This window comes from Aythya fuligula, chromosome 6, assembly GCF_009819795.1.
Source record: "Aythya fuligula isolate bAytFul2 chromosome 6, bAytFul2.pri, whole genome shotgun sequence".
NCBI lineage: Eukaryota > Metazoa > Chordata > Aves > Anseriformes > Anatidae > Aythya > Aythya fuligula.
In genome coordinates this window covers 7,867,110-7,879,913 of record NC_045564.1, presented here as the reverse complement: position 1 = coordinate 7,879,913, position 12,804 = coordinate 7,867,110, and the positions used below count along the sequence as shown (strand labels likewise).

The 12,804-nt window shown below is 42.2% G+C and overlaps 1 protein-coding gene across 7 annotated transcripts in view; it reads left to right on the top strand.

Annotated features, from left to right (window-relative positions):
* IKZF2 (IKAROS family zinc finger 2) overlaps positions 1 to 12,804 on the top strand; it is a 106,702-nt gene that overhangs the window by 90,071 nt on the left and 3,827 nt on the right. For all 7 annotated transcript variants that reach the window (XM_032190201.1, XM_032190198.1, XM_032190200.1 and 4 more), the window contains 2 exons: positions 2,129 to 2,266; positions 9,712 to 9,855. In XM_032190201.1, the coding sequence (XP_032046092.1) occupies positions 2,129 to 2,266; positions 9,712 to 9,855 (282 nt within the window). The remainder of the gene's footprint in view (positions 1 to 2,128; positions 2,267 to 9,711; positions 9,856 to 12,804) is intronic.

Sequence of the window (12,804 nt, the reverse complement as noted above, 5' to 3'; positions counted from 1 at the left end):
TTTGAACTGCAAGTTTGCAGGAGAATATGTTTCTCTGTGCTAAGTGATCATATGTTTAACTAATAGCAGCTACCTCTGGAATAACTGAGAGCAATCATCCATTTCCCTTGTGTCTTACAGTTTGTCTAAGTTGTTTGAGAACCTGGTGTAGCCGAACTGGGTGGGCTAATTCGGCCCTGCTTCAGCTCTGTTAACTTAATCCCTCCAACTGCTTTAGATTTCTTGATTAGACATTAAGCTAGCTTCTAATAAAGGCATCAGACTGACGGACATTGAAGCCATCTAGGTGCATGACGAAACATTTTAATTGTGATGATGAAAGTTTTTCCATTCCAGGGAGCTACCGGTACATTTTCCTGAAGGAGCCTGCAGGATGAGAAAGATGGTGTGCATGTAAGAGCTGAGGCTCGATCTTGTTCACATCAAGGGCAATTACTCTGGGAATGATAACGAGCCTCCCGTCCTTGGCCTCAGCTGAGTCTCCCAGTAACAATACCAGTTAGGGCAACAACGTGAGAAAAATATGGACCGCAAGAACTGTTTTGGTCTGGGACACATTGCTTCCCTGAGGGTGAACTTGATCTCCAAATAAAGAGAGAGAAATCCATGGTTTGGCTGCTTATTAAAAGCAGCTTTTTCTCCCCTGCGGGGGGAAAAAAAAATTCCCTGCCTCTGGGCCTTCCATGTTGAGGGCTTCAGCCCCACCTCAAGAAATCCCCTGTCCCACTTGCTGTTGGTCATGGATGTCCTCCCACTGTGTCCCCTGTAGCTCCCATCCCAGCAGGGAAGCACCCCCAAGCTTTTTGGGTTGGAAGCCCATGGAGAGCAGCATCGAGGGGTAACGGAGTCAGCTTTTGGCTGGGTTGGAGGCTCTGGGAGCGGTGTTGGTCCCGTCGTGCCACCGTGTCCCGCAGCAGGAGGAAGGGACCGGCTGCCCCCGATGACGGTGCCTCTTGGCTGCTGTCAGTGCAGCTTGGGTTTCATTAAGTAAATGACAGCGAAAAGCTTTCAGGACTGGGACAAACCCCAGTAGGAACATGTATAGTATCCAACAGAGGATATTCTCGATTTCTTTGGCTGGAAACTGAAGTTCTTACCAAAGACTTGCAAAACTCTGTGAGAAGTTTGACCTTCCCCATCCCTCAGGCAGCTCTGAAAACCTCAGCCTGTGGTGTTTTACTGGACTTGCAGCGCTGACTTAATAGCTCTTTAGTTATTAGAGAATAAATGCTTGTGTTCTACGAGTTGGAATTATATTAAAAACCTTTATTAGCATGGCTTGGCAAACTACACTTCTGGCTAGCTTTCTGGCCTTGGGTTAGGCCATTCTTGTGGTTACTTAATGACATGCTATGAAAGGGATATACTTTATGGGGATCTGGTGCCAGGTTTTGCATGTATTAAGAGGCATTTGCCATTTAGTCATATTGCTGCTGAGTGAAACACACACACAAAAGAATTGGAGTTATGTCTTGCGTTCATCTGGCTCGGTTTTTGTTGTACTCGGCCTTTTTTTAATATTATCCGGTCTCTGTGAATTACTGGTGACAGCTCAGCCCTGGCGTGTAACGGAGGCCGTTACCAACGTTACTTTCTGTTGTCTCTTCTGTGTTTTTTTTTTAAACCTTCCCCTGGTAATTTTGGCCAAGTTGTCTCGATGAAAGAACCCCTCTGTGCCCCACGATGGCTTCTCCCGGTTCGGAGCAGAATGAGGCCACTGGGGCAGCACGTTTTTGCAAGGGCAGCCGCTCGTACCGTGGGCAAAACATCTCAGAAGTCTCTTTCCCACAAGGCTTGGTGACACACGGGCAGCGCCGGGGTGTGATTCAGCTGTTTGGTTTGCTTTCCCCTCTTGCAGTCTGTTTGTTTGCTTTGCGACCAACGAGTTCGCCTCTTTTGGCTTCTGCCGGTACCGGGCGTTAGTGTGAAAAACTGATGGGGCCAAGTACCCGGCGGGTGGGAGGAGGTGTGTGTGGTGGGAAAACGGGGCTGGGAAGAAGGCCTGGGACTTGAGTAACCTTTCTGAGGTGTCTTTCCATCTCGAGAGTGGGTTTGCTGCGAAGATGCCATGTCGATAGCAAAAGTGGGTTGCCGTGGATTTGACCTGAAGCTCTCGTTCTTTCCACAGTGGGGAAGCCTCACAAGTGCAACTACTGCGGCCGGAGCTACAAGCAGCGCAGTTCGCTGGAAGAGCACAAGGAACGCTGCCACAACTATCTGCAGAACGTCAGCATGGAGGCTGCCGGGCAGGTCATGAGTCACCACGGTGGGTGGAAACCGCGTTTTGAGGTCTCTTGGACTTGGAGCATCTCTCGCGTTTGTTTTTTTTTTTTTTCCATCTATTTTTCTTCCTTCCTTTGCGCTTTGCATCGCTTCCGTCTTATAGATTGCTTGCACTTGGATATGCAAGAGGAAAAAAGATGGGCTAAAATCCCCACTCTGATTTAACAGCTATTTTTTGCTGGCTTTTTGTTGTTGCTTTGAAGTCAGTATTTCACTTTTTTGGTTGTACAAATATGCAGACTTTTAAGTGATCAAAGTCACCTGTGCAAAGTTACTGTAAAAACTAAGGCATGTATAAATTGTCTTCCCCCCTGCTGTGATGGTGACTGGTAATTTTAAGAGGTAAGGATAGTGGAGGTACTCAGAGGTCATTATTTCTACTCCTTATAATAACATATTCCATCAAGGAAAAAAAAAAGGAGGGGGGAATTGGATGTAAAAACCTACAGAGCAGCATGGAAGTCAACAGTGTTGAAAGTAATTATATATATAAAAAAATGTTTATATGCATTTACATGTGTTGGTATTAATATGCTAACTAACACTACATGTGTTAATATACAGAAAGACTGAAGATTGCCAAAAAGATTGTTGAAAGCAAGAAATGTCAAACTCTGTGAATTTGTTTTCAGAAATCTCTGTAGCTATTGGTATGGGTAATGAGCATAGCATCTCTGACTGCGGGGTTATAGGTGTATCTGTAGTGCTAAATAATAGTAGCTGTCCAAAAATTATCTTTTCATTCAAAATTAGTGTTTTGGAAATGGAACGTCTGTTTAACTTTTGAAGATTATTCTTATTTGGTAATGGAAGTATTTTAAATTTTCACGTTGAAAGAAATATAAAAATGACATCCTTTTTCCATTTTGAGTAGAAAATACTTTATATCAAAAAGCTAGACAGTAGGTAAATGAAAAAGGAGAAAACTTTTTCATTTTGCTTTTCATTGTAGAGTGTAGTCATCTAGCATCATTTGGAAATTAGGTAAAAAGTTCTGAGAGGTAATTTCTAAAAAAAAAAAAAAAAAACTAAAAAACTAAAAAACTAAAAAGACAAGCTGAAACAAAACCTATTCGACATTTCTAATGTTAGGTATTTTATTATTGAAAATAATCACCAAAATATTTTAAAGAGTACCTTACAGATTTGAAATTTTCTCAGAAAAGGCATTCAAAATACATGCTGTACATATACTCAAAATGTTCATACGCCTCTATTAAGTAAGTACTATCCTTTTAGGTAGGCTGGGGACTAAAATCAACCCTTAAAATGTAATGGATGACTTCAAAGTCCTTGAAGGTAGTGATTATCTACTTTAGGCCTTACTTTACGCTTGTAAAAGTCAGTGGGAAGACTGATTTTAAGGCTCCACTATTTGGAGGGACCTGTTGCACGCTTCATCTGTTAGACAGAGCACTTCAGGTGATAGAAGGAGTTTAGCCACCTACTCCATTCCCAACAAAATATGTGCTCGTTGCTCTGCACAGGTCTGCCTGTCTTATTAACCAGCTAGGTGATGGTATCAGCCAGCCTTTTCTTAGGGAAATAACAGTCGATCAACAGCATTGCGACAGCCAGACTCTTTCAGAGATCACTTTATGGAAGTTGTGCCCAAATTCCACTCAACTTCTAGGTTTATCGTTAAGTTATTTATTCAAAATGGGATTACTGTTGTTGATAGTGTACTTCTGAGGGAATCTAAAGCTTTTTCCAAGCTGCTTAATGCTGTGACAAGAGGGCTAAGTCCCTAACCTTGTCCACCCAGAGAAGCTGGTATGGCTGACCTTGCATTGATTTTTCCACCAGCTGAAGTTAAACCAGTGTGAACCCCATGTGGACAGTTACTTTATTTACAGCCTGACTGCCTTTGCTGGGGCTTGAAATAGAAGCCTTCACACAAATAGTTCACTTTTCTCAGCAAAATTAGCTTAAAACAGCACTTTGAATTCCACTAGTGCCTCTTTCTCCCTTTGGTAAACATGCCTAAATGTCCCCTGGTGAACGTTTCAGGGATGTTTGATCCACACTTTGCATCATGCTGCTTAGAGAGGGCAGAGTGAGGATGGGCAGCGACAGGGAGCCGCAGGTCTGGCTGGGCACCGGTAATAAATCTCACCTCACATCCCTGTACTCCCGCCTGGGAAGCTCTGTGTGTGCCAGAGGGTTGTGAGCACCATACCGTACGGATCTGTAGCCGAGTCCTTCCTCTAGGGAGTATAAAATCACCAGGGAAGGACACACAAATGATTTCTCTGCTCTTTGTTTGAAGTTGGGTCTCAGTCTGCCTCTGAAAAATGCCTTAATTTCCTTCTCTCCCGTGTCACACTTTGAAAAGATATTCCTGAGGCTGAGTGAGGGTGTGCCTTAGAGATTTCAGCCGTTCCTTTATTTTACATCATACGAGCATTAAGCTGGCCTTACTCTCTTTCTAAATTCTTTTGAAGAATCTTGTTTTCACTGAGCACTCTGAGCCCAGCTGGGAGCAGGATGTTCTCCAGCCACTTGCAATGATTCCTAGAATTGGATTACCTGGATCTGTACGTTCACACCAGCCTCTGAACACATCAGTGTGATTCCTCTTCACACCTTTACCACCATGAAGCACAGAATGGGTGAACTTGGGGATTTGCTCGTTCCTACCAGCATTCTGTTTTAAGGGTGCAGGCGGCAGTGCTGGGTCCCAACCATTTCAGTCAACGTTTAACATCAGCTACATTATTCTTGCAGAGATTCATTCCGATAGACTTGGGGCAGCCCCTTGAGCGTTAGGGTTTTTTTTTCAAGCACTGTATTCTGCTTGGTCAAATTATAGGCACGCTGCAAATATTTACTTTGATTTCAATTATCTTTGCCTTGCAGATGGCTAGATCACCTGACCAAAGCCACAAGGGGAAGCAAGAGGCAGGCAGAGAGGCTTAGTTTCAGCGTGTGGGTAGGAATGTACAAGTTTCTGGCACCAGGGCTCTCTCCATCCTTTTGCAGGGTGCCGGCTGCTTGCTGAGCTGCCCCTCCTCGTGGCTGGGTCCCGGTCCCAGCTCAGCACCGTGGCTCGCTCGCGTGCTGCCTGCTGCAAGAGAGCTCCTGTGACATTGTCGGCAGCAATTCTCAGCTAAGCAGCTCTGGCTCTTGGGGTAGAAATTAGTCTGCAGTCTACGAGCTAGCGATGTGTTGGGGGTGACACAAGTGACAGTCTCTGAAGGCAAAGAATGTGATCTTTGCATGAACAAATAGGGAAAAAAGGTGAATGCCAGCTATGGTTTATACTCAGATATATATTCTTCTTCATCTCTACAAAGCAAAAAGTCCAGGGAAATTCTTAAAACAAAGTAGAGAAGAATGCTCCTTTTAGGAGAAGGAGAAAGGAGTTTAGCCGTAGGCTGTGAAAGGCTCAAAGGCCAGCTCCACATAAAACACACAATGGCTTTGTGTCCTTCCCTCTTACATACTTGCTTAAAATGTAGTTAAAATGCTAGTCCCACAGGATACTTCACACTAGGGTCCATGGGATTATTGCCTGTCATTTCTCAGTGCGTGCGCACACGCTTTTTAAAATAGCAAATATTGTGAGCTTAAGAAAGGAAACTGAGGGTGGTGGAGTAATACTAATTTGTACCAGCTGAGATGTAGCCCAGTGTCTGTTGTCTGCACACAGAAATGTTTATCAGCAAAACACACGCTGGGTAAGTTTTGCCTTGTTTTTTCCCTATTCCTTCCTCATTGGAAAAGCATAAACTGTTTTTTTTTTTTTTTTTTGTTAATAGTGTGTATGGTTTCTTTTCAACGAGGAAGCAAAAACTAAAAAAAAAAAAAAAAATAAAAATAAAAAAATCCAATTTGAGCACTACGACCCTGAGACCAATCTCTTCAGGAAAATTAAGACTTTGTTCTGAAGACCATCCAGATTTGTGTATGGAGAGTTTGAGCTTAAAAACCCTGTTTGGTGTTAACTGCAGTTGAGGACATCAGCACTGTCAGTGAAAATTTGCACAGGCAGTCCAGGAGTGCCCCCTGATAAAGGAAGAACATCCTTTAACAGAAACAGGCTCAGGCATGGGCTTTTCATGGACTAGACACTCTCTTTTTTTTTTTTTTTGTAATAAAAAAGCCCTCCTGAGCTGAGACCATAAGTTCACAGGATAAAATAAGTTGTTGCATCAAACCTAGTTATAATGTGTCAGTTGTTCTTCAGTAGCTCCCACTACCCAAAGTGATGAAATACAATAAAATGCAATGCAAAAGGAATTGGGTTTACTGCAGAGTAAACGTGTGCATGTGAGTTTCCATCACAGAGCAGCTGATAAGTGTTAACTGTTGGTTTAATGCTTTTTTTTTTTTTTCCTCCAAAAAATGATGCAGGCTGGCCTGCTTGACCTTCATCTGTATATTTTGGAACTGAAATGAAAATTAATGCATGTGGAATTGATAATGTGATCTTTAGCTTAACTCTTTGGGTCTGTAAGTTGTGACATCTCACCTGTTTGGTCCAGGTTTGCATGTGCTTTAAATAGTTCTGGAAAGTAGCCTATTTCCATCTCTCCCTTATTCCAGGAAATCTACATAACAAGATGCTTTCTGGTAACTTATTCCCATCCTAACGCAAATATTGGTGTGATTGAGCAGTTCTTTTGCAAAAGAACCGTGCCCTGGATTATAGAGTTGAGTTCTGAGGTGGGAAAAAGAGCTTGCAGGATCAAATGCAGAAAAGAAAATGATTTTGTTGGTGATGCTTTTACTTTTAGAAGTCCTAGCAGAATTTTTGCCTGACTTAGAGAAGAGCAGATGTCTCTTTTAGCACTACTCATTTTTGTGGAAGAAAGGTTTCAAATTCCATCTAGGAAATTTTGCACACATATGCCCAACAGTCAAATTATTCAATTATTAATCTTTATAAGACGTACAAATGTCACTACATTTTGGGCTTAATCACACAGCAATGAAAGTAATTAGGAGGCTTTCAATTGATTTTGTGGGCATGCAGTGCTACAAAGCCTGCAGGTCTTCATAGGAGGGATTTAGAGCCCTCTGCCCCTCCTTATGTGCTCGCCACAAGTCCTGTGCATCCCACAGGTAAGGGCTGGAAATCCTTGACATGGTCCTTGTGTACAGATCTGTTCCCATCACAGCGAGGACAGGTATTGCCACTGAGCAGGAATCCAGGGTTTCACACGGAGCATGTGTGCATCTGCATATGCTGAGTTTTGTTAAGCCAAAAAGACAGTCAGACACCAGTTCCCAGTGGAAATCAGCAGATGTAATCACTCCTTTCTTCCAAATCTCCTCGGTAAATACTTGAGTAGGACTAGCACAGAGAGCTGTGGCCCAAGCAGGGCGTTTACGTAACCTTAAGAATTTAGCCATATCTATTATAATATTTCAGACCTCCCAGACTGTGCTGGGTATTAATTAGGTCACTTGAACACTGCATCCCAGTTTGTTGCAACATTAGATTCATTTCATATTTGTGCTTTTTCTTCCTCTCTTTCACTGATGCCAGCAGGACTGCCTTGTAAATGAGAAACCATTGTGTTTCTCAGGGGGAGCATCCTGTACAAATAAAAAAGCAGCAGAGTAAATCATTTTATAGCATATGGGAGATTCTAAAACTCCAAGTACTCAGCTTTCCCTAGCAGCAGAGGCACAAATGGAATCAAATGAATAAATTGCCATGTTTTCTTATTATGAATGTCTGAACTGAGAAGTTCACCTGAGCAGATATTCTTGTTTTGTGATTGCCTGGTATTTGCTCTTCCTTACTAGAAAGAAGGCAAAGACAAGGCTTTTATCACCTCATTTTTCATATATTATGTGCTAGCAAACAGCTGCATGTTCAAGAACAGGCAAGTGATTATTCCCTATTAGGATCCTAAAGGCAGCCGAGTTCCAGGGGAGGAAAGCAGGCTGGCGGTGCTCACTTACGGCACCATCTCGGGGATAAGGTAACTGAATGAGAAATGACATGCGAGGCTGCTGCAGGAACAGCAGGGAAGAACTGGCAGAAGATGAGGTCTGTCTTCACTACCTCTGCAAGAGCACCTGTGACTTCACTGGAAGTTTGACCTAATAGAGAGAATGTGATGGGATGTTCACAGCTTAGAAATGGGAACTCTTTGCCACATTATCCCAATTCCTATTTCTCTGCCATCCATTCTTCTCAAATAATTTTCTTATTATTTGACCTTCCTATTAGCACGCAGACATTAGTGGATGATCCCTCTCATGTTTCTCTCGCTACTTTCTGGAGATGAATGAGGAACGGTCAGGCCGTGTATGAAATTCCTTGCTGCAGAGTGGTGGGAATAGCTACACTTGACATATATTGCAAATGACTCAGGGTTTCTGAGTTTAATCCTCAGCATGTTACCACTGACTCTTCTGGTGTTTGTAAGAGGATGCTCAACAAAAACAATATTCTGTAGATATTTAGCGAACAACATGTCAGCAAGTGACAAAAATAAAGTGCTGTTTGGACCCTAGCTTGGTTGGTAGCCCATGGAATTCCTGTACTATTTTTTTTGCACTAGCACTTTATTTTCTAACCCAGCAAGCAGTGAGGAGTGAAATGAGGAGACAGAAGAGGTCATTAATTTCTTGTTATTGTTTCAAAGACAATATATGAGCATTCCCCAAGCACAGGTGGCACAGGGATGCTCTCTGCTGGTCCCAAACAGCAAGAAGACAGATGAAGAAGAGTGGCATTTACCAGCTGTTAAGTCTGCATGTGAAGGGGAAAATGTTAGTTCAAAAACTTGTTAGTTTCTTTCACTGATTCTAGAGGGAATCTCCATATAACGTTAATCCTGCAATTTCAGTGTGGTGTTTGGTGAATTTTTGGTGTCATGTCTAGAAAAAGGGAAACACACCTTAAACGTTGTTCATTCTGTAAGCCTTTGTCTTGGGGAGTGCAAAGCCAGGCCCAGGAAACTCGTATCACTAACTCCTTGTATGTTTTCTAGTCATTGAGATTAGCGCGATAAGGAAATAAGATGGGTAAACATAGCACGTGATAAGCTTGATGTTAAATGAATGTGTGAAGAATGTTACTGGTGTAACTTTAAGGTTGTCATGGGACTGTACTAGAGGGAGAATAACAGAAAATGGGAGATCTGCAGAGGGAATTTTCCTAAGTGCCGTGCACCATTAGCTCTCTTCCCACCTCGCTGGGGATCTTCGGTATTAAGAACAAAATAAGTTCTTTAATAAATGCTTAAAGCTGGGCTTCTGCAAAATAAGATGGTCCCAAAGAGAGGGAATTGAAAAGCTTGGCTCTGACTGCTCAAGGGTAAATACTGTCTTGATGCCCGTTGTGTTCTTGCACCTTGCTTTATTTTGCGTTGCACTTGTTGCGTGATCAACAAGGCTCAAATGATTTGTCGTCGTCTGTGAAGTGTAGACCGGACTTCTCTGATACGATTTTTTGGTTTTATGTAGTACCTCCTATGGAAGATTGTAAGGAACAAGAGCCTGTGATGGACAACAATATTTCTCTGGTGCCTTTTGAGAGACCTGCTGTTATAGAGAAGCTGACAAGCAACATGGGAAAGCGTAAAAGCTCCACCCCACAGAAGTTTGTGGGTAAGCTTGAGATACGCCTTTTATTATTTTTAGCCTGTAGGTATAGGTTGCTTGTAACTTGTGAACGATAGCCAAAAGAACAAGGGGAAAAGTAGCACTCTCAGAACTTGGATGCGATGGGGAGGGGCAACAGCTGAGATGGTTAAATCACAGCAAGAAATTATGCTAACAGTGGCATTAGTTTTGCCAGCCCAGGCTATTCAAAATTGAGGTCCCCATAATCACAAAAATGGATTAGAAGGTCTTGAGCTTTTCCCTGTGCCTTAAGTCAATTTTTTTAAACATTTCTCTGACCCTCTGTCTTTTTGACAAGGACTTGTCATCTTTCCCTCTCTTCACCCCAGCAAGTAAAATATAAAACTCATATGATTATCCAGCTACGTGTGTGTGTTTAGAAAAAAAAAAAAAAAAAAAGGTATCACAAGACTTGTAACTCGTATTAAATTCCTGAGAGTTGGAAACAACTGGTCTGATAATATCAGCATGGGGAAGCAAAATCACACCACTTGTATTGGAAGAAGTGCTTGCTCCAAGTGCAGTGTTGTGTACCTGATAAACTTAATGAATATAAAACAGCATCGGATTACTTTTGGTTACCAAATTTAGAATCCTAGCCCCCACATTTGTATTTTGCTTTGTATCTTGACATCTTAAAATTGTTCTGCTAGTGACAGGAGACGGTATTGACAATTTTACTTGAGGTCCAGCTAAAGGTAATTTTCACAGCTATTGAGGCAGTGTTAAGCTACTTAGGAGGGGAGGTAGGACAGAGAATTATTTGGGGTAAGTGTATGCTGCTAGACTCTGACCTAATGTAATGTGTGTTTGCCACACTCACTCCCTGTAAGGACAGTCATACAGATTTTAAAGGTGTCGAATACTCATTCTGCCTACACTGAGGACACTTATGGAGAGAGGATCCAGAGGGCTGTAGGCAATTAAGACAGCAATTTGGGAAAGTCATTGCCCCTCAGTTAAATGGAGATTCAGATGGATTTGTTAAATCACCACTGAGGGTGATGTTAAGCTAACCCACATGGTTTTGAATTGTAGGGGGCTAACAGCATGCAGCTCCTCACCTGAGGGGTGCTGACACACTGACCTGGCTGCTCTCGGTCATCTGCCCATGCCAAAAAATACCAGTGCGAGGCTTCTTCCATGCACTGATTAAAAATTTTCATGTCCTTTCTTTTCCTTCTAAGCCTGGCTTAGGTCAGGAACAATCCAACCCACACAAGAAATGCTAGGAGGGTTCATTTTTTTTTTCCTATATTGTTATTAGCCCTCCTGAGATAAAAGCTTAGTTCTTATTTTATTGTCTTTGAGTGCTCTGAAATGAGTTACTGTACAGCTAGTAAGAACCGGAGGATGCTTTAATCTACTGCTGTGGCACTAGTTATGGTTGAAAAGGGTGACAACAGGAGCAGGGCTCTACTGCCAAGCCCAATCCAGCTATATGATACAGTAAACGTAGCTCCATCATAACAGATCTCCTTAGTGTTGTCTCAGCAAGTGCGGTACTTTCCTGCATATCGTGATCAACAGTGAAATAGTTACCCATGCTGACTTTAAATTGATGTACTAAACATCAGACCCACTGCAGCCTTGGAAGAAGGGCAGTTCTCACCTCTCACTCTTGCCTTTTTTTCCCCCTTTTTTTCCTTCAAGTTGTCCACAGATGTAGACATAATTGTATTTACAACACCTCCTAAAAGTTACCTTTTCTGGGGCTACAGAATTCATCTGGGAGGACTGGAGACCTCTCTCCCTTCCCCCTTAAATTTTGGAGTAGCTATGCTGCTGTCAGAAGCAGCATAGTTTTACTTGTTAAAGTAAAACTTTAACAATGTCCTTCACAACTGAGGATGATATAAATTCAATCAATTTTTGGAAGCTGTAGATGATGACCTCTTTTTTTAGACCAGGAAGGTTATTTTATTTGTCCACTCAACGTGCATTTGGCCATATGTTGTTACTGTCTTAAAAGGCAAACTTACTGCTCGGAAATCCTTGTGTGAGATATGCTAAAACTTTTTATTACTCTCTTCAGTATGGTATATTTCTTTGTTTTAAGATGAACCTGTTTCATTTATAGGCATAACAGATGACTTTGTTATTCCATTTTTCTGAGGCTAGGAACTTGGGGTTTCACCTGGCATGCAGCTTTTTATCCAGATTCAGCTGTAGGGGAAAAGTGTCCTCTTTCATATTTACTGTATTGTATTTTTCTGCAATTTCTAATCTTTCCTGGCAGCACTGTCTGAGCTGAAAACCAGCAGTCTCTCTGCTTTGCTACCTTTGTTTTTCACCATGACCTCACTTTTCTTCCCGTTTTCTCCCCAGTGAAATATTGTTCAACTCTATCAGGAAGAACTTGTAATGGTTCTCTTGCTTGCAGGAAATTTTCCTGTGCATACTGCAAGTATGGCACTTGTCCAAAACAACTTAATGGTGTTTATGAGAAGGTCATGTAAGCGTAAGCTCAAATCTTTGCATGCTACATCTATCAATGCTTTACTGCTCTTTCTGATCAGCAGTCTCCAAGGGACCTTGGTTATGGACCACAGTCTCTACTCTTCGCTGAAATTTCGGGAGGAGAGGAAGCAGCATACGGCAAAGAGAGTTAATTTCTGATTGAGGAACTTGGTTATATATCTGTCACTGAGGTACTAGTCCTGCTAGCTCCGTTGAGATAGTGGAGGCAGAAATATAACTTAAGATACGCAGCAGTCTGAATACTTTTTGCCTCTCTTTCTCTGGGGAGCCAGGCATTTAAAGCTATCTTCAAGCTGATCACATGAAGCAGATTCACGTATTCTTAATTTGAATGTTGTACTCACAGTCCCAGACTGTCATTGAGGTTAGGAACTTGGCAGGATACAAAAGAAGACATTTATACATCTTACGATAAGACCACAGTTGTTATAGTAAGAATTAAAAATGTGCATC